The sequence below is a fragment of the Vicugna pacos genome, chromosome 10, assembly GCF_048564905.1.
Source record: "Vicugna pacos chromosome 10, VicPac4, whole genome shotgun sequence".
Classification (NCBI taxonomy): Eukaryota; Metazoa; Chordata; class Mammalia; order Artiodactyla; family Camelidae; genus Vicugna; species Vicugna pacos.
This window is the reverse complement of record NC_132996.1, coordinates 68,914,837-68,935,327: the sequence shown is the minus strand read 5'-3', so window position 1 is coordinate 68,935,327 and position 20,491 is coordinate 68,914,837. Positions and strand designations below refer to the sequence as shown.

Genomic DNA, 20,491 nt, shown 5'->3' with positions numbered 1-20,491 from the left:
AGGGAGGTGGTAGAGCGATGAGAAGCGGGAGAGCTCTTTGAGCGTGCGCAGAGTCCGGGTCTAAGGGTAGGGACGATCGGAAAGGCAGAAGTGCTTGGGCGCATGCGCACACCTAAGCGATGCCAACCTAGCGGAGTCCACTGGGCGGAACTGAAGGGGTAATTAAGTGGTCATTGAATAATGGCGTAGTTAATTGGCGCAAAGCTCTCCCAGTGAGCTACAAGAGGCGGGGAAAAGGATGGAGGCGTGGACTCCCCTGGCTTAAAGCTACAGTTCTGCGCTACGGGAGCACGCCCTCTTTAGTGCGAGACCTCAAACGTCACGAGCTGCCTCTACTTCCGGGTCAGAGCTCAGACAAATTGTAGAGAGCGACCCTCCAGAACAGGCAGGACTAGTCGAAATAGGATAGCGTCGTTCTTCTTAAAGTGACGGGCTGAAGGCAATTGTCAATCCAGCGGTTGCAAGGGCGATTTAGCTATTCTGAATCCAATCACTGGCCGAATTTCAAGACGACAATCTCAGGTTTCCGCCCCCTCATGGGGAAGAGGTATGAATAAGTGGATTGTTTCCCGGGTGAGGGGAAGAGGAGAACCTTAGACAATCCGTTCCAAGTGTTAGAGGTGCAGCCAATTCCGTCCTCCAGCAATCTTACCCACCCCCATCCCACTGGCTCTGCGAGGCTGAGCTTCTGACCCGTTTCAGATATGAAGAGAATGAGGCACAGGGAGGATGGGTCACACAGCCCTGCAACTTCGGAGCCAAGACAAGTTTGTCCCTCCGGTTTACCCCTCTTCCAAGCCAGATTCTTTGCCCCAATTTTGCTGATGCAGTTGTAGACTGCGGTGATGGCCAGTCCTTAGCAGAAACCAACCTCAATCCCAAACCTGCTGTCATGGGGGTTCGGGGCTACCTTTCCCCTCCTTTTGCCTCTCCTTGCCGGCCTACCCAGGAACTCCCTGGTTCAGTCGCCCCGCAGCCTCTGGGAGGGGAGCGGTGCTACCCGCCCGCGTCATCTGATGCTGTTTCCTGCAGGAGGGAGAACAGCGGAAAAAAGTGAAACTCCACCCTCCACCTCTGCCTCCCGCCCCCGGGGCCAAAGTACAAAGGGAGGAGGAAGAAGGGAGTGGGGTTGGAGCCATTGGGTCGAGAGAGCCGAGCCGGGAAGAGGCAGCTCCACCTAACACTCCAGCCACCCCCTGCGCAAAGAGACCCAACCGAACTCTAGGCGCTGCCCCTTGCTGGTCCCACCTTACACTTAGTGGGTGGTGGAGCCAGGGTCCCAGGACTGCTCCGGACTGAGGGACGCCCGGTCCCCTCTGTGCTGGCCATGGTGAGACGCCGGAGGCCCCGGGGGCCCACCCCCCGAGCCTGACCACACTGCCCTAGGTCGCCCTCCTCTGGAAGCCCGAGATGCGGGGGGCCGGGAGGCGACACTCCTGGCTCCCCAGAGAGGCGTGGGTCTGGGGCTAAGGGCCAGGGCCCGGATGCCCAGGTTCCGGGACTAGGGCCTCGGCAGTCAGGGGCACCTAGGGAAGGTCCCCACACCCCCCAGCACCAGCTCCCAGCCATGGAACCCTTGAAGAATCTCTTCCTCAAGAGCCCGCTGGGGTCATGGAACAGCGGGGGCAGTGGGGGCAGCGGGGGCAGCGGCGGTGGAGGTTGGCCAGAGGGGTCCCCGAAGGCAGCAGCTTATGCCAACCCTGTGTGGACAGCCCTGTTCGACTATGAGCCCAGTGGGCAGGACGAGCTGGCCCTGCGGAAGGGCGACCGTGTGGAGGTGCTGTCCCGGGATGCAGCTATCTCAGGCGATGAGGGCTGGTGGGCGGGCCAGGTGGGTGGCCAGGTGGGCATCTTTCCATCCAACTATGTGTCTCGGGGCGGTGGTCCGCCCCCCTGTGAGATGGCCAGCTTCCAGGAGCTGCGGCTGGAGGAGGTAATTGGCATTGGTGGCTTCGGCAAGGTCTACCGAGGTAGCTGGCGAGGTGAGCTGGTGGCTGTGAAGGCAGCTCGCCAGGACCCCGATGAGGACATCAGTGTGACAGCTGAGAGCGTGCGACAGGAGGCCCGGCTTTTTGCCATGCTGGCACACCCCAACATCATTGCCCTCAAGGCCGTGTGCCTGGAGGAGCCCAACTTGTGCCTGGTGATGGAGTACGCTGCTGGTGGACCCCTCAGCCGTGCCCTGGCTGGGCGGCGTGTGCCCCCCCATGTGCTCGTCAACTGGGCTGTGCAAATTGCCCGTGGGATGCACTACCTGCACTGCGAGGCCCTGGTCCCTGTCATCCACCGAGACCTCAAGTCCAACAACAGTGAGTTTTGGGGAGCATGGGGTTGGAAGGTGGCATGGCCCAAGCATACACCTACTGCCAACTCTCGGCTGAGCCTACCTGGGAATCTAATAGAGGCAGGAGCTCCTGCCCTAAGCAAGTCCTAGTTGACCAGGGGTGCCCATGGGCTCACACTAGCCCCAAAGCAGGAGTATCAGGCACCCTACAGAGTTCTTCATGCTGTGACCCCAGAAGGAGTCCTTGACCCCAGCTTGCAGCTACCTAATTAAAAAATTGGAATCTGTCAGGTAGACCATAAGCAATCTGCCTAACCTTGGCCACCATTTCAAGAGTGCCAGATGCTGGCACTCATCTTCAGGGAACTCCCCTGAAGATCACACTTGATCTGTTGGTGCCTCCTCTTCCCTCCGCTTATGCTGGGCGGCTCCTCCAGAACAGAGATCTCAAAGGGGAAAGCCCCCTGTGATGGTCAAGGCTGGGGCCAGGGATGGACTTCTGGCCCCACCCCTCCCCCTGGCTGCATGATCTCTAGCTGGTTATTTCAACTCAACCTCAATCTCAGACCCAGTAAAAAGGGAGTGACTGGGAGGGTAAAGCGGCTTAACTGACTGGGCGTCCTTGATGCCTGGCACTCAGTGGGTTCTCAGCCGTGGGTGTGGACATGTGAAGGCTGGATCACTAAGAGGGCTTCTAGAATCAGCACTTGGGGTGGGCGTGGCAGGACTAAGGGAGACTCGAGTGGTGAGGCGCTCCATCTCCAGCCATTTCAGGTCCCACACTACCCAGCATGGGTTCATGACAAGCAAGCGACAGGTTCAGAGGGCTTCCTGAAGCAGGCAAGCTTCACACCAGGCGAAAAGCAAAGAATGTTCAGAGAGACACCCAGTTGGATGTCCCAACAGGGCCTGAAAGAGCAAAGGCAAAGAGGCAGACCCAGCACAGTAGTAGGGACATGGGCTGGGCCTGCTGGGGCCCAAGGCACAGGCTGTAGAGCAAAAGGAATTGCAGGAAGGGCCAGTGGGGTCACTGGAGAGGCATGTGTGGCTCTTGGAGGGGTGAACATGGCTATTTCGAGCCTCCTGGCCTGGGCTGACCATGGATAAGGGACGTGGGGGAGCAGAACACCAGGCCCAGTGATATCCAAGTCCTTGCCAGGGCCAGAGGGGCCTGAGGAGGCCTGCCAGCCATACCACCCACTCCTCTCATCCATTGTAGGGTGCAGTTGCCACCTCAGCCTTACTCCTGGGCCCTGGCCATCTAGGGACCCCTACTCCCTGCCCCAGCCTGAGGGGGATTCCCCGAAGGCCTGGGGGGAGGGGACTCCCATCTTCTGTTTTTCCTCCAGTTTTCTTTCCAGAAAAAATGGAACAATAGCCCCGGCCCCTGCTCCCCACCCTCCCCACCGCTTCCTGCGTTTCCTGCTGCCCCTGAGCTGGCTTCCTGCCCCTGCTCCAGCCTCTGCTCTCTCTCCAGCCCAGCTGCCTGCAGGGGAGGAAAGAGCTGGGGGTGGGGGGGTTTGTGGGAGAGGAAGGAGCCGGGATCGCACCCCCAACTCCCTCCCAGTTCCCTGCCTCCCTCCCAAAGTCTGGGTGGTGGTGAATGGCAGGCAGGGTGCCTTCAGCCTCCCTGAGCCTGGCCTCCCACCTCACAGACCCCAGTCCTAGGCCCGGGGTGCTGTCTGCGGGATTGAGGGGGGAGTCCTTGGGATGGGGGGAGTGCGAGCAGGAAACAATGGCGTGATTTTCCTGGACAATGGGGGCCTTGTGAGGAAGCCTAGCGGGGAGAGGAGGGGGAATTCTCCAGGCCCACGAGTCACAGGACAGACTAGCCAGCCCGGCCTGGACCTGACCTCCCCCAAGTCTCCCCCAAAGGACCCCCCCAGTTGAAGACCTGGGCCAGGCCTCCCAGAAAGGAGAAGTAGGGACCATGGGAGGAAAGCGGAAGAGGTATGAGCTGCCTAGGCCACTCCCGAGCTCCCCAGAGGCAGCCCAGGGAGGGGGCTGGGGGCTAGGTCCCTTTCAGAGGCCAGAGAGCCCTAAGGGGATGCTGGGAGGGGGATCTATAGCCCCTTCTCCAGGCAACACTGACCACCCCATCACATCAGAACCAGAAGAGCAAATAGGGTTGGGACAAATTCCAGGCACTTGGAGGAAAGCAGGGGATGTGGAGGTGAGGAGGAGGCTTCACTGGTGTCAGGTCAAGCTGAGGGCTGAAAGTGGCAGAAAGGCCACCAGTACAAAGAAATCCTGAGACTTTGAGTGGGTTGCTGCCCTTCTCTGGGCTTCAGATTACCTGACTGAAAAAGGGAGGCTGGCCTCTCAGCTTGAGATACTGGTGCAGAAAGCGCTTCACCAGTACCACAAGCGGCTAGAGACCCAGCCAGGAAGCAGCAGAGGTTGGTCTTCAAGAGGATGGTTGGGTCCTGGCACCAACGGAGACAGGAGTCCCTCCCCAACCGCAGCACACAGACCCCTTTGCCTGGTCCCTCTCCAGCCACCGGTCCCACCCAGCTGCAGTTCTTTGGAATGAACTTTCGCAGGGTTTACTAAATGGTCTGGTTCTGAGTCTCCAGCAGCCAGGTCAGAGGCTGTCCCGAAGCTGGGAGTAAGTCGTGATAGAGGATGGAAAGGAGAGAGTCAACATGAGAGACGTTAGCCACAGAATCTTGAGGACAGCCAGCATTTAGTATACTCATGTTGGATGTGAGTCTGTGTGTAAGGCTTGAAAAAGCCAGATCTTGTTTAATACTCATGACAACCCTCTGAGGTGGGTTTTGTCGTCATCCTTGGCTTTACTAACTGTTCAGAACTCCCCCATCTGGCTCAGAGGAGAGGGTACATTGCAGGACCATTCTTTGAATTTGGAGAAATTGCAGAAAGATTTGCTGGGCATGGTGGGAGGATGAAGGTGGTTGTTGAGGGCGTGTAGACATCAGGGAGGGCAGCTGCTGGGTAGCTGGATCGACTTCTGGCCTAGAGCTCCAAATGTGGGAGATGCCAGCAAGGAGGGGGCAGCTGACACCTGGGAGAGGCCAAGACAGCCTGGGGACAGTGGCACGAGGTTGAGGGGAGGCTAGGCTCTGAGGAACACCAGCATTGAAAAGGCTAAGGGTGGGGAGGCCTGAAGGAAACAGCACAAGCAGCCAGAGGCCCTGGGAGCCTAGGACAGCAGGGAGGGGTTGCGCAGGAGTGCCTGATGCCCCCATGAGGCCCTGAGAGTCTGGCCAGCAGCAGGATCAAGAGTTGTGGCTTTAGGCCTAGAAAAGCAAGTACCCTGGTTCTGCCACCTCCTCTGAGAAGTCTTCCCTGACTCACCAGGCTATGTTAGGTGCCAGTCTCCTCTGCCCCACCCCCACTACTCTGTGCTGCCCCCATTATGGTGCTGTCACCCTGGGCAGGATTCCTGAGAGGTGTGCCTTGAAATGACACATGTTCAAAAATGTAGTTGGCTTGGATGTCACTTCTGTACAATGCAGTTGGCTAGAACCAGAAAAGTAGAGAGGCTCCTTCAGACCCTTGAAGATTCTGTGACTTTGCCCTCTTTGTATTCCTCTAAAACTTCTCATTTGAGCCATGCTTGTCCTGGTGAGAGATCTGCAAGTTGCTGCTTCTCTTCTCTGTACAGGGTATGGTGGCCTATTTGGGACAAAGTCGTGTGCCCTTGCCAAGCCCATCCACTCCTACATTTGTCCCGAAGTCCTTTCTGGCCAAGAACCACCATCGTAGACCTCTCCCTTTCTCTTCTTGTGCAGCTGCATCAGTGGTGTCTTTCAGCCTTCTTCTCCCCTAGGAGTGGCTGTGCTGGCCACAGTGGGCCATGGGCATCAGGGGCCTATAGTGCCTGCTGGGCTTCCTTCTCACCAAGGGATTCCCTCCTGCTACACATCCCGAGGGAAGTTCTGATTCACACTTCTGCCTCAGCAAAATGATAAGACACAAGTTTCTCTTGGAATCAAAGCCACAAATGCTGAGAGGCTGCCAGATTGCCCATTTCTATTCAATGCAGTATGAGGGGAAAGTTAGAGCACTGGCTTTGCCACCACACAGATCAGGTTGTGGTATCTGCTTTATTTGCATATGACCTTGCTTAAGTCATCCTTGCTCAGTTTCCTCTTCTGCAAAATGAGAACAATAATGTCTGCCTCATAGATGTGTGTGCACGCGTGCACTAGCGCTGAGTGTAAAATACCTGGCTTCTAGTAGCCCCTTGGTAAGTTTTTCCCATTATTGTTATTATTGTCTGATTCTACCCAATCCCCAGCTCTGAGCCCTCCAGGGCAAGACCTAAGACAGTTCACCTTAGTGCCCCTGGTACCCAGCCAGGATGTCTGTCAGAAGACAGTTCGCTCCCAACTCCTCCCTTGACCCTACCACCTGAGCCTGGAGTACCACAGTCCTGCCTCTTCTCTTCCCCAGTTCTGCTGCTGCAGCCCATTGAAGGTGATGACATGGAGCACAAGACCCTGAAGATTACTGACTTCGGCCTAGCCCGCGAGTGGCACAAAACCACGCAAATGAGTGCTGCGGGCACCTATGCCTGGATGGCTCCCGAGGTTATCAAGGCCTCCACCTTCTCTAAGGGCAGCGATGTCTGGAGGTGCGGCCTGGGTAGAGGCTGCACAGATATGGGGCTGCAGAGGGCAGAGGCGGCTGTCAAAATCTAGGGCTGGGCAGGCAAGCAGAGCCTGGGGGAGGGCACAAATTACTTAGCTGTTGGTTGCTTTGGGGTGAAATGGCAATGAATAAGTAGAGGAGGGGACACAGACCCTTTGTCTCACCCACAGTTTTGGGGTGCTGCTGTGGGAATTGCTGACTGGGGAAGTGCCCTACCGGGGCATCGACTGCCTTGCTGTAGCCTATGGAGTGGCCGTTAACAAGCTCACACTGCCCATCCCATCCACCTGCCCAGAGCCCTTCGCACAGCTCATGGCCGGTAAGGGGCTAAGGCAAGAGGGTGAGGGGCAGAGTTCCTTGGCCCAGGACACATCCAGTCACAGATCCCCTACTTATTCTGCTCCCCGTCTCCACTCCGTATCCCCAGACTGCTGGGCGCAGGACCCCCACCGCAGGCCCGACTTCGCCTCCATTCTTCAGCAGTTGGAGGCGCTAGAGGCGCAAGTTTTGCGGGAAATGCCGCGGGACTCCTTCCATTCCATGCAGGAAGGCTGGAAGCGCGAGATCCAAGGCCTCTTCGACGAGCTGCGGGCCAAGGAAAAGGTGGGAGGAATCGGGATCCCAGGGTTGGAAAGAGACGCCGGGAAGGAATGTCTTACTGGTTTCTAGGGGGCAGAGGGTCGGGGTGAGCGACAGGGGCCGGACCGGGCTGTGTCTTCTCTCTTCCGGGCACAGGAACTACTGAGCCGCGAGGAGGAGCTGACCCGCGCGGCGCGTGAGCAGCGGTCACAGGCGGAGCAGCTGCGGCGGCGCGAGCACCTGCTGGCTCAGTGGGAGCTGGAGGTGTTCGAGCGCGAGTTGACTCTGCTCTTGCAGCAGGTTGACCGCGAGCGGCCGCACGTTCGCCGCCGCCGCGGCACCTTCAAGCGCAGCAAACTCCGCGCGCGCGACGGGGGCGAGCGTATCAGCATGCCGCTCGGTAAGAGGCGGGCCCCCAGCACGCCGTCCCGCCATTGGCTTAGTGGGCGGAGGGGTGGGGTCAGGCGTGCGTGTGTGTGTTGGCCACACGGCGATTGGTCTAGAGTGTTGATGGGTGTGAGCTGAGGTGGAAGGGGCGGGACCAGGAGTGTATTTTTTGCCTGTGGGTGGGTTCTGGCTGGAATATTTGCATATCGACCTGGGAGTGGCTGCGGCCGGTAAGGGGCGGGGCTCGTGAAAGTTCTGGGAAGGCCGAGGGGGCGGGGTGGGCCGCTTCCCGGGAATCTCCGACTTGGCAGCTCTTCTCCGAGTGGAGATCTGCTTTCCTCACCGAGAGTCGGGTCCAGGAAGGCAGTGAGGCCGGCCCCAGTCACCCAACTACCTTGCCAGCCCGGTCCCTCCTCTGCCTGTGTGGCCTGGGAGCCAGCCGAGGGCCCCTGCGGGTTGGGATCCTGTCTTTCCTTCACCACAAATCTGTACCCTACTTCCCCTCCTAACCCCAGACTTCAAACACCGCATCACCGTGCAGGCCTCGCCCGGCCTGGACAGGAGGAGAAACGTCTTCGAGGTCGGGGCTGGGGACTCGCCCACCTTCCCCCGGTTCCGGGCCATCCAGTGTAAGACACTTTGCCTTTCTTTGCCTACGCCCTTCCCCCAGCCCTTATCCTTTTTTTCAAACCTTATCTTTGGAGGGGGCTACTACTCTCTGTCTCCTCCTCTTCCTCCCCACTCCTGGGATTCCCTCTCTGTCCATCTAAACTGGTACCTCTGAATTCCCCAAGCAGCATTCATTTTATAATTTTTTTCAATCTAACAGTTGTATGACACTATGTATCACTCATTTTCCTAAATGCTTTGCTAATATTAACTTAATTCCGCCCCATAATCCTGTGAGGTAGATATCCTTGTTATTATCTAAGTTTTACTGATGAGAAAAGTGAAAAAAGTAACTGCCTAACACTGCACAACTAGTAAGTGGCAGAGTCAGAATTCAAGCCCAGGCAGTTTGCTGCAGTACTAACTACTAAGTAGCAAATGCCAGCAGAAGGACTAGGTGAGATGCCCCACCCACTGCCAGTCCCATGACCCACACCCTCCTACCCTGCCCCAGTTCTGTTCAGATTCTCTGTGGCCCAAAGATCACTCTGGGAATGGTATGGGGCCTGGCCAGACCCCCTCCATTGTCTAAGAAGTTGCCCCTGGAGTCTGACTCTCGTGATGGGAGGACAAAAGTCAGGGTTCTTGACCTCAGCTCAGACTCCATCGGTTCTCCCTGCCACAGTGGAGCCCGCAGAACCAGGCCAGGCATGGGGCCGACAGTCCCCACGACGTCTGGAGGACTCTAGCAATGGAGAGCGGCGAGCATGCTGGGCCTGGGGTCCCAGTTCCCCGAAGCCTGGGGAAGCCCAGAATGGGAGGTGAGTGCCACCCACCCAGATCGTCTGCCTCCCAACCGTCCTCAGATTCACGAATCACAACTCCCCTCCCATCTCTTTACCAGGAGAAGGTCCCGCATGGATGAAGCCACGTGGTACCTGGAGTCAGATGACTTATCCCCCTTAGGATCTCCTTCCACACCCCCAGTGCTCAATGGTGAGTGGCCTTGTCTCCCACCCAGCAGACAGTTGCTGCACTCCTGTGGGTACTATGGGGAAGCTACCAGAAGCCAGCAGGCAAGGCAGGCCATTTCTGTAAGCCTACAACTGAGCTGGATACAGCCGAGGCCTCAGGGGGCCCAGAGTCTGGTCTCCTTGTTCAGGGCTGGCCAGCAGGAGAGCTCTTTCCTGGCCCTGTGGCAGCTGCTGTGCCCTCCGCAAGCTCTAGGGAGGAAAGGAAGATGAGAATCAGTACCCCTGATTTGGGATCCAAGGAGGCTGGGCCCAGAGAGGGGAAGGAAACTGCCCATGTAGGGTGGAGCCAGATAAGTGTCTGCCACACTGTGCTTCTGAGTCCCTTCTGGAGACCCTGGAGATGGAGAAGAGGATAAGAAAGCTGAACAGGTAGGGGATCCAGGGCCCACTCTCATGCACCTGGGGCAGTTCTGGGCTTTTCTGTTCTCCATGATGGTAACAGCACTTACTGTGTGCCAGGCATGCCATCCAAGGAACAACCCTGTAAGAGATTATTATCCCTATTTGAGAGATGGGAAAACTGAGGCTCTGAGAGGCAAAGTAATCTACCTAAAGCCCCCAGCTAAGGATTTGAACCCTGAGAGACTTTGACTCCCAGGCTGATAGTGAGCTTCTCCAGAAGCTTTCACCTGAAGAAAGGGCTTCTCACACACAAACTACTTGGGAAGCAACGGGGTCGGCAGAAAGTGGGGCTCCTGTGTCAGAGGGAGCATGGCTCAGCTCAGCACTGCCCAGCACTGGCAGGGCCTAGAAAGTTGCAGCCTCCCTTGCTTGTGGGTCCCTTTAGAGCCCCCAGCTACACCTGCTTCCCACAGCCGGAATGTAGGACCTGGCTCAGCTGTTAGCAGACCAGAGTCCTATTCAGCAAATAAGTTAGACTCACTTGTCTCACCCCACCCAGCACATCACCTCCACCATTACCTGTGCTGCATTTCATAGTAATAACAACAGCAACAGTTTATTGGGTCTCTCCTGTCTGCCATTTTATAGAGGAGGAAACCGAGGCACAGAGAGGTTGAGTGGTTTGAGTAGGGCACGCAACAGAACAGGGATTTGAACCCAGGTCTGACTTTAGAGGCAGGGCCCTGGGCCCCCATCTGCCACACCATTTCCTCTCCAGCAGTTGCATTGCCCCAAGCTGGCTATGCTTCAGAGACTGAACTAAGAGTTGGAAGGCCAGGGGGGCTGCTTAGATTCACCTGCTCTAGAATGTACCAGGCCAGAAGGGTTCGTGGAGAGCTTGAGGTCCTGTCAACCTGGGTATGTAGATTGAAGCATCCCCTGACCATGTTCTGCAGATCCCTTTGCCCTCCCTGAGCTCCCAGGGGCAGGGAACAAGGGCCTGGACCCCGTCCTTCTCCAGCTTGCCCCCTTACCTGTCCCAGCCCAGCTGCTGGCTGAGCACTGTTTCCCTCTTGCAAGCCCACACTCCATCACCACCTTGTGCCCACTAGAGTGCTGACCTTGACCTCCCAACCACCCACAGAATCAGAAGCCTTGCTAATAATCAAAGAAGACCCTGTGAGATTATCCCAGGCATTAGCCCCAACCTTGTGGAACCCCATCTCCCACCCCCTGTCCCAGCCTAAATGTTCTGGCACCTGGAGAACTGGTTGCAGTGAGTTGCATATTGGTGAGTGCAGTCGGCCTGCAGTGACAGCAACTGCTGCATGTAGCAACTGACTTGCCCTGGAGTCGCTAAATACCAGGTGGCTGTATCCTCTTCATTAGGGCCCACAGAAGCAATTTCACCTTCACTTCTGGGTCAAGAATGGTTATGCTGCTTTCTCCTTAACAACAGAATTGCCAACTCCTACTGCCAGGAAGCTTAGAGGCAAATTAAAATCCTTGCTGAGTTACCTTGGGCAAGTCACATACTTCTAGGAACCTCAGTTTCCCAGGGTATTAACCTCAGGAACTTCTTTCCATTCTTAGTTTGTGTGCTGATCTCTATCTTTACTTAACTTTGTCCCATATTTCTTCCTTGTTTTCAACATGTTTTTCCACTATTCTGTTGAAACTTAGGATAAATGGTCAGTTTCTTCACCAGTAAAATGGGGAAAGGGCGATCACCGTATGTGGTTGTTGCAAGGATTGTAAGAATCGATTCTTCCATCAAACATGTATTGACCGTTTTATGAGCCAGGCATCACAACGTCTTACAGATCAACACTGCCCTGACCTCAAGGAGGGCCTAGTCTGGTAGAGGAGGCAAATTCATAAATAAACAAGTACAGCAGAGTAGTAAGCGCTGGGATGAGGTCTGGACAAGGCATAACACGAGCAAGAACTGCCCAGGTTACAGGGGATTCTGGCAAAGCTTCTGAAAAAGGAAAAAGCTCTTGTTTTCCTCTACATTCTACTCACTTTACATCTGACACCAAATATGTGAGGGTTTTCCCCACACCAGTCGATTCTGGGTCACCAGCTGGTGTCCTAAAATTCAATCCAGTTCTGACCCTGTCTACCTGGAATTAGTGTCAGACCCCACAGGTTAAGGGTTCAGGCCCACAGGACTGCTCCTCCCACTTCAGACCCCTGTTGGAAGTCCAGGTTGTCACCTGCGCTCCTTACCAACCAGCTGTAAATCGGAGGTTCCCATGACCTCCTCCTCAGGTTTGATAGTTTGCTAGAACAGCACACAGAACGCGGGAGCCCGTTTACTTACTAGATTACCGGTTTATTATAAACAGTACAGATCAAGAACAACCAGGTGGAAGAGATAGGTAGCCAAGGTATGTGGGAGGGGCAGGGCTTCCATACCCCCTCCAGGCATGACACATTGCCAGCACCTCTACAGGTTCACCAACCCAGAAGTTCTCTGAACCCTCTGACTGGGGGCTTTATGGAGGCTTCATTACATGGACTTGATTAATTGATTATATCCCTGGCCATTGGTGATAGGACTCAATCCCCAGCGCGCCCCCCCCCCGATGTAGGTATAGGCTGAAAATTCTAACCCTCTAATCACATAGTTCATTCTCCTGACAACCAGACCCCATCCTTAGTAGATTTCCGAAAGTGACCTCATTAATATGAATTCAGATGTGGTTAAAAAAGGCTTATTATGAACAGCAAAAGTCACTCCTTTCACTTTTATCTGTCTATCACTTAGGAAATTCTAAAGGTTTGGGGAGTTCTGTGCTCGGAATGAGATGAAGACCATATATATATATATATGTATATATATATATATATATATATACATATATATATATATATATATACACACACACACACACTTTTTTTTTTTAATACATTACAACATCACAGCTTCACAGGGGACCTGGCATCTCAGCTGGGTCTTGAATGGTAAATAAGGGATCACTGAGAGCCAAGGTGGGAGAGGCGTGCTGGGTGTGCTGGGCCTGCTGGGCCTGCTGCGCCTGCTGGGCAGAGGGACTAGGGTTTATGCACCTAAGGAAGAGGAAACCTGGTTGGAACCCAGAGGAGGGGGAATTGAGAGCCAGGGAGTCACAGGCCTGAAGCAGCAGGTGAGGGCCAGGCCTGCCTCTTCCCCTGGGTCTGTGAAGCCCAGTGCAGCCCCAGACATGGGCCAGCAGATGTGTGTTGAATGAATGAGTGAAGCAGGAAAGGCAGGCAGGAACCAGTTCATGAAGGGCCTGGAAATTGATGGGTGGGGGCCCAATGGGGAGAGTTTAAGCAGAGACTTATGGTTAGCAGATTTGCATTTTAGAAGGTAGTGCGGGGAGGTGGGGCAGGGCGGAGGGTTGTGGATGAGAACAGGGACCCCTAGGAAAGTCCTGGTTCACAGCAGAAGCTCCCATTTCCCAGCTTTGCATTTCTTCCTCTGGACACCTGGCCCAATGCCCCACTCCAGGTAGGCCCAAGGAAGAGACGGAAGGCTTTGAAAGCCCAGACAAGGAACGGACATTCTTCTAGTGGTGGCTGAGAGCCATGGCAGATTCTAGAGCTAAGGATGACCTGATAATATTGGAGTTTATGGGAGACCATCACAGACTGCTCTACCTCCTCAATGATGGGATCCCCAAACCCACCCCAGGTGGTCTAGAATGGAGTCAGACCAGCCCTAGGCCTACAGGTTAGGACAGAGATGTCCTGAAATCCAGGGCAGAGTCTGGTTGGGAAGTGGTGGAGACCAAAGGCTCTATCGCCCCTACCTGGAGCCATCTCCACCCCTTATTGGCTATGTAGATTTAGCTAAGCCCTTAACCTCTCTGAGCTTGGAACCCCTGGGGCATGAGGGTCAGACCATAATGCCCCCTAAAACCTTCAGCTCAGGCCTGACACAAACAACTGCCCTACCCAACCCTCAGTTTCATCATTTCTGAAATGAGGACAGTGATGCTTGCCTCTCGGGGCTGTTGTGTACATTGGAATTGACCTGGAGGAGAGGCAGGTGAGCAGAAGGACCAGGGCTGCCCAACTAGGAAGGAGGTAGACACAGGGCACAGGTCCCAGCCCTGTCCCTGGGCCCCTGCAGATATCCCTGGCTGGCCACTGAGGCCACTCACTGAAGCCAGCTGTGATCAGGCCTCAGCTTGCTTCCTGGTGGACCCCCCCCCCCCCGCCCCGCCTTCCCTCCAGTACCCTCTCCATCTCCCCGCTCCAGGGCGCCTGGCAGCCAACCAGGCTTTGCTCCTACTGGTTCCTCAGACTGCACTCCCCTCTCCCCACCCACCACTTCTGAAAGGTCAGAATTGGGGAGGGGGGTAGGAGACTGGGAGGAGTTAGGCTGTGGAAGCAGTGGAGTCAGGGAAGACGCTGGTGGGGAGCTGAAGGCAGTCCTTATTCCAAGCCACCGAGGGGTCCGCCCGAACTCAGCCTAACTTGTGTACCTGTCACCAGGTAACCCCCCGCGGCCGAGCCCAGAGCCCGAGGAGCCTCGGCGGCCTGGCCCGGCAGAGCGCGGCAGCGGCTCCGGAACGCCCAAGCTGATCCAGCGCGCACTGCTGCGCGGCACCGCCCTGCTCGCCTCGCTGGGCCTGGGCCGCGACCTGCAGCCCCCTGGGAGCTCGGGCCGCGAGCGCGGGGAGCCCCCGCCAACGCCCCGCACGCCGCTGCCCACGCCGTCCCTCTCAGAGCCGCCCCCTTCTCCGCTCATCCGCTTCTCCCCCAAGATGCCCGACGCCCCGGCCTCTCCGCTGAGCCCCGACATCCCCGACCGGCCCACTCCAGCGCCCCTGCTGCTGGAGCTGGGTGTCCCCTCCGGCCAGCCGTCAGCCAAGAGCCCGCGGCGCGAAGAGGAGAGGCGCGGTGAGTGGCCCACTGCGTGGTGACACGGAGAGGGGCTGGTGGGGACCTGTAAGGCAGTAAGGCTGGGGCCACAGCTGCGGCTGGACTCCAAACCACACCCTCAGGACGCTGAGGATGCGTGTTGGGAACTCAGTTCTCAGTTCAGGCATCCAGTGGTCGGGGTGGGGTGGGGGCTGGGAGGGTCAGGTCAGCTGTGAAATAATCGTAGTAATGATGATGATGACAGTGATGATAGCAAACTCTGATTGCTTATTTGTGCCAGGCCCTGTTTCTAGTGCTTCACGGAGATGGCCTCATTTAATTATCATCACAACCCTGTGAGCTAGGTGCTCTGCTACTCTGGTTATACCCATTTTTTTAGATGAAATGTAAGGCACAGAGAGCTCAAGGGCCTTGAGGCTCCCACTCAAGTGGCAGAGCTGGGATCCAGGCCCAGGCCCAGGCCCATCGGCTCCAGAGGCCTGCTCACTCTGAACTGCTACCCAATAAACATAAGCGCCATGGAGCACAAAGAGCTGTGGAAATTGTGAGCCAAGTAGCTCATTGTGCAGATGAGGAAACTGAAGCCCAGAGCAGGGCAGGGGCTCTGGGGGACACCCAGGAGATGGTGACAGCCTGACCCTGGGTCCCCTCCCCCACCCTTCACAGGAAACACTGTCTCACCCCCACCAGGGATATCGCGCTCCGCTCCTGGCACCCCGGGAACCCCACGCTCACCACCTCTGGGCCTCATCAGCCGACCTCGGCCCTCACCCCTTCGCAGCCGAATTGACCCCTGGAGCTTCGTGTCAGCTGGGCCACGGCCTTCACCCCTGCCCTCGCCACAGCCTACACCCCGCCGGGCACCCTGGACCTTATTCCCAGACTCAGACCCCTTCTGGGACTCTCCACCTGCCAACCCCTTCCCGGGGGGCCCTCAGGACTGCAGGGTGCAGACCAAAGACGTGGGTGCCCAGGCCCCATGGGCTCCAGAGGCAGGGCCCTGAGTGGGTCAGGCTGCTCCCCACGCTCCAGCTGCTCTTGAGGAGCCACTGCTACACTGGAATCAGAGCCGAGCAAGCCTCTCTAGCTGTCTTGGTTTCGCCCAGGGACCCCGCCCCCTTTGGGGGTCAGGAACACTACACTGCACAGGAAGCCTTCACACTGGATGGGGGGCCTGCCCCCCACACACCTGCAATGTGTGGGTCCCCCGACTTACCCGCCCCATTGGGGCCTGACACTGTACCCAGCTGGTTAGGAGGACCAGAGCCTGTCTCAGGGAATTGCCCCGAGGGGTGGTACAGGGAGGAGGGGAGGTGCCGGGGAGAGGGGCCGGCCTTAGCTGTCACCAGCACTTTTGACCAAGTCCTGCTACTGTGGCCCCTGCCCCAGGGCTTAGTGTCTGGACCCCCCTGCCCTGGGGGTCATCTGGGGCCGGGGCTCTCTGGGTGCCTTCCTGCTGCCCCGGCCAGGGTTGGGGCCTTGGCCTTGGGATCCAATGAAGCCAAATAAACTCCCCAAGCTGTCTCCCCAAGCATAGCCTGTCACCTTTTGAAGAGGTAACTGGGGGATCCAGACTGTCACATGACCCTGGTGACCTCATACCCCCAGCACAATGGGAGTTGGCCTGGGCCTAGGCTGGGATGCTTTGCGCCGCACTCCTCTCCTGGGACCAAGTCCACTTGAGCATCAGGCATTCAAGGCCCTTCTCAGCCCCACTGGCACCCACGTGCTCAGACCTCTCTCACCTTCTCCCACCCAGACTCTTCCCACCATTTCAAGCAACTGTATTTGCCCTTATTCTTCCTGTTGCTGGTGGTCCCTGCTTATCCTCAGGGCCCAGCTGCAACATCACCTCCCCTGGGACACCTTCCCAGTGCCACTTCCGCCCCAAACAGCTCACTGAACTCAGGACCCCACAGCCCTCTGGGCGGCATCTAGGGGGTGTGTCCTGGGTTTGTTTCTATCCCGCGGTCTGGACACAGGAGGAGTCACCCACCCTGACATCTGGCTCCACTCACGCGTCTCTTACTGCCACGGGGTTCTGCAGACTACCCCTCCCACACCATGCCCTAGGGCAGAGGCCCTGGGACTCAGCCCCTCCATGGTTTTATGGGAGTCATGTTCCAGTCTCCCTCTCCCCCTCCCCTGCACACTCCAATGGCAGCCAGACCTTCTGTGCCTCCAGTGTTCAGCAGGGTGGGGACTCGGGAGGGCCGGGCACCAAAGGTTCTCAGGGAGGACTCAGAATGGAGGGAGCATCATCTGTCCAGGGCTCTCAGGGCGTCCTCCACTCCCTACCTCACCACCCAGCCCCCACCTGGCCCATCCCAAGTCCCACCATTCCTCTCCCACTCCGCTGTCCAGGCTGCCACCCTTCCATTACAGATGCCTGCAGTAGCCCCTTCCCCCCAACCGGTCACCTGAGCCACACTTGTCCTCAAGGCCCTATATCCTAACCCACTTTACCTCCTGTTTCTCTCGCCGCTCAAGGTCTTTCCCACCTGGACTGGCCTCTTCTCCTCCCCAGCTGGAATGTCACCCTGCGTCTGCTCTCTTCCCTGGTGTCCTCAGGATCTAGGCACCTGCTGAGTGGGTGAATGGATCTGTGTGACTGAGGTCGTCCTTGAATGAACCACTACAGTGTGATTGGAGCCTAAGTTACCTCTCTGGGCCTTGCCTTCCTCCAGCCTGCCTCTGCCGACCACCCAGCTTAGAGAAGTTGGGCAAAACAAATGTCTTGCCCCCAGAAACTGGAAAGAGTGAGTCAGCTCATCTCCAAGCATGAACTGCCTCCCTGCCCTTCCAGTCCCACTCACCCCAGCTTGTGTCACAGGCTTTTCTCCCTCCCCAGCCACCCACACCTCCTCCCAGCCCCAGGCATCTCCTCCCCAGGCACCTCCTCCCTGCCCCACCCTGCCTGGCCCCTCCCAGGTGCCTGTGGTGGAGCAGTCGGCACCTGTGACATACGCTGAGAGGGCGGTATACCATGGGGGCTCTAAGGCCCTGGGCCCGATACGGGCTACTGGTTGTGGCCCACCTGCTTGCTCTGGGGCTTGGGGCTGCAGTGTTCCAGGCCCTGGAGGGACCTCCAGCACTCCGGCTCCAGGCCAAACTCAGGGCCGAGCTGGCCATTTTCCAGGCAGAGTATGGGGCCTGCCTGCCCCCCGGGGCACTGGACGAGCTGCTGGACATCGCCCTGGCAGCCCAGGCCTACAGGGTTTCCAGCCTGGGCAATGGCTCTGAGACCAGGAACTGGGATCTGCCCTCGGCCCTGCTCTTCACTGCCAGCATCCTCACTACCACGGGTAAGGCCGCCATGCGGCCGGGCAGGAAGGGACTCTTGAGGCCATTGCTACCTGGGGTCCCTGGGGTTGCAGCCCTTCCCCTAGCCCCAGAGTGCTAGACAGAGCCTTATTAGGCTTGATATCATGGCTGGGGCTCCCCACACCAACACACCCCAAATGGTGCCTCAACTTAAGCTGCCAGGAAGGGTGGGGCTGAGAGGCTACCCTTTGAGTCCCAGGAGAGGTACCCAGGCCCCATGGGCCTGTGGCAAGACTGAGAACACGTATTGTGGGATTGATTCTTGGACAGAGGGAAATGGAGTGAACCCAGGGAGTACAGATTAGGACCACCAACTTGGGAGGAGTGTGTGGGAAGACTTCTGGGGGAAGGTATGATGAGATCTTAGCCAAGGCAGGGGGGAACAGGGATGAGACATGAAGGGATTCCTGGCAGAGGGAACAGCATGTGTGAAGGCCCAGAGAAATAAAGCAATGGGACCCACAGCCCTGGGGTTTTCTGTCCTGCAAAGTGTCTAAACATTTTAAAAATTAAAGTCCATTTTTCCATCTTTTGGAAAAACTGGGAAACTAATTTGCACTGAGCCAGAATCCCTGCAAGCCAACATACCGGTTAGAGTCAAACAGGGCTTGCCCATTTGGAGCAGAGTACATGCTCTCCAGCCCACCCCAGTCTCTACCACTCCTTTTTGTCTCACATCTCGCCCCTCTAGGCATTTGAGTTTACAACTCTAGCCTAGCCAGTCCTGTTCCCCAGCATGCCGGTCACTGCCACCTGTTGAGACTCAGCCTCCCCCAATGGCTTGTGGGAGTTGTAGTCCAGGCTCCTCTTCCTGCCTTTGCACATGCTTTTCCAGGCTCAAATGCCCTCTTTCAAGCACACTGCCTCTTTGGCAGCCTTTCATGCTGGTGTCTTGACTGATTTTCCTGCCTGCCTCCCCACCGGAGCCTAGGCGGACTTAGATTCCAGCACAAGATCTGGCACACAGGATGAACCGATACACTTTCAGGAATGAAAGAGTGGGTAATGTCTCATCTGGTGGATTTGGAAGTATCAGTCGAGGGCAGAGCTGAGGAATCTCTCAGAAAGCCAGGCTGTCTCAGAGGCAGGACAGCAGCTCTCAGAATTGTCCTAGTACAAAAGGCCTGGGGGGACAGTCACTTTTAATATTTTCATTTTCCAGGAAAATAAGAGTGGCCCAGAGAGGTTAAGGGACTTGCCCAAGATCCCTAGTGAAGGAAGAGCAGAGCCAGACAGAGACCATGGGCCTGAGCAGTTCCGGCAATCTCAGCCACCAGAGGGCAGCCTTCTGCCAGAGCCAGGCTGTGGGAAGTCGACACCTGGCAGGGCAGGCATCCCACTCAAGGGCTCGGTGCTCACCAACTCTCTTCTCTCCAGGTTATGGCCACATGGCCTCACTATCAGCAGGTGGAAAAGCCTTCTGCATGGTCTATGCGGCCCTGGGGCTGCCAGCCTCCCTAGCACTTGTGGCTGCACTGCGCCACTACCTGCTGCCTCTGCTCAGCCGCCCTAGTGCCTGGGTAGCCACCCGCTGGCAGCTGACGCCGAGCAGGGCTGCGTTGCTGCAGGCCACTGGACTGGGCCTGCTAGTGGCTGGTACCTTTGTGCTGCTGCCAGCACTGCTGCTGTGGGGTCTACGGGGTAACTGCAACCTGCTGGAGGCCATCTACTTCTGCTTCGGCTCGCTCAGCACCATCGGCCTAGGGGAACTGCTGCCTGGTCATGGCCGTGGCCTGCATCCAGTGCTTTACCATCTGGGCCAGTTCGCACTTCTGGGTGAGTCCAGCTGCCAAGGAGAGTGTGGGGGAGGAGAGGCAGGAAGAGGAGTCTGGACTACAATTCCCACAAGCCATTGGGGAGGCTGAGTCTCACAGGTGGAAGGACCCTGCCCTAGGGCATGGTGTGGGAGCTGTAGTCCACACTTTAAGAAAACTGAGGGTGGGTAGAGTGCTGGGAGGTGGGTGGGTTGCATTACCAGAGCCCTGAGAGCTACCCTAGTAGCCACTCCCCCGCCAGGTTACTTGCTCCTGGGGCTCCTGGCCATGCTGCTGGCCGTGAAGACATTTTCAGAGCTGCCCCAGGTCCACGCCATGGTGAAGTTCTTCGGATCCAGTGGCCCTTTGAACGCTGAGGACCAAGATGGCATCCTAGGCCAGGATGAACTGGCTCTGAGCACCCTGCCACCTTCAGCCGCAGCCCCAGAACAGGCCCTAGCTTGCTGACAGGTGTCAGATGATAGAGCTCCTTTCAGGTGGAGCAGCCTGAGGAGGAAGCCATGGGGGAGGGGCTGGGGAAGCCTCTGGAGGTGGTAGGGAAGAGGGTGGATGTGAGGACCTCAGAGAATGTGTTAATAAAAAATAAAATTGGCAACACTGCAGGCTGTGTTTTCAGCTCTTCTTTGGAAATGAGACCTCCCTACAGCGATCAACAACCCAAA

General features: G+C 57.0%; 2 protein-coding genes across 3 annotated transcripts; both read left to right on the top strand.

Moving 5' to 3' along the window:
- The first annotated feature begins 88 nt into the window (after positions 1-88).
- On the top strand, positions 89-16,261 carry MAP3K11 (mitogen-activated protein kinase kinase kinase 11). Of its 2 annotated transcripts, XM_072970311.1 has the most exons (11): positions 89-547; positions 1,033-2,309; positions 6,704-6,884; positions 7,072-7,220; positions 7,329-7,504; positions 7,637-7,880; positions 8,383-8,496; positions 9,162-9,297; positions 9,381-9,472; positions 14,341-14,748; positions 15,397-16,261. In XM_072970311.1, the coding sequence occupies exons 2-11, from the start codon at positions 1,568-1,570 to the stop codon at positions 15,732-15,734; spliced, it is 2,580 nt and encodes an 859-aa protein (XP_072826412.1). In that variant the 5' UTR covers positions 89-547; positions 1,033-1,567; the 3' UTR covers positions 15,735-16,261. The 2 variants fall into 2 exon arrangements, with proteins under 2 accessions (XP_072826412.1, XP_072826413.1); XM_072970312.1 differs by lacking the exon at positions 89-547 and having other exon boundaries at positions 558-2,309; positions 15,421-16,261.
- A 1,387-nt stretch (positions 16,262-17,648) lies between these two features.
- On the top strand, positions 17,649-20,431 carry KCNK7 (potassium two pore domain channel subfamily K member 7). Its single transcript, XM_006216710.4, has 3 exons — positions 17,649-18,035; positions 19,432-19,830; positions 20,071-20,431. The coding sequence occupies exons 1-3, from the start codon at positions 17,717-17,719 to the stop codon at positions 20,274-20,276; spliced, it is 924 nt and encodes a 307-aa protein (XP_006216772.2). The 5' UTR covers positions 17,649-17,716; the 3' UTR covers positions 20,277-20,431.
- The last annotated feature ends 60 nt before the right edge of the window (positions 20,432-20,491 follow it).

Bases quoted from the DNA above. Each gene is read 5' to 3' on its own strand.
- KCNK7 (XM_006216710.4), top strand. From the start codon at position 17,717: ATGGGGGCTCTAAGGCCCTGGGCCCGATACGGGCTACTGGTTGTGGCC. The intron at 18,036-19,431 runs GTAAGGCCGCCA...TCTTCTCTCCAG, and splicing joins CAGCATCCTCACTACCACGG to GTTATGGCCACATGGCCTCA. The intron at 19,831-20,070 runs GTGAGTCCAGCT...CTCCCCCGCCAG, and splicing joins GGGCCAGTTCGCACTTCTGG to GTTACTTGCTCCTGGGGCTC.
- MAP3K11 (XM_072970311.1), top strand. From the start codon at position 1,568: ATGGAACCCTTGAAGAATCTCTTCCTCAAGAGCCCGCTGGGGTCATGG. The intron at 2,310-6,703 runs GTGAGTTTTGGG...TCTCTTCCCCAG, and splicing joins AGACCTCAAGTCCAACAACA to TTCTGCTGCTGCAGCCCATT. The intron at 7,505-7,636 runs GTGGGAGGAATC...TTCCGGGCACAG, and splicing joins AGCTGCGGGCCAAGGAAAAG to GAACTACTGAGCCGCGAGGA.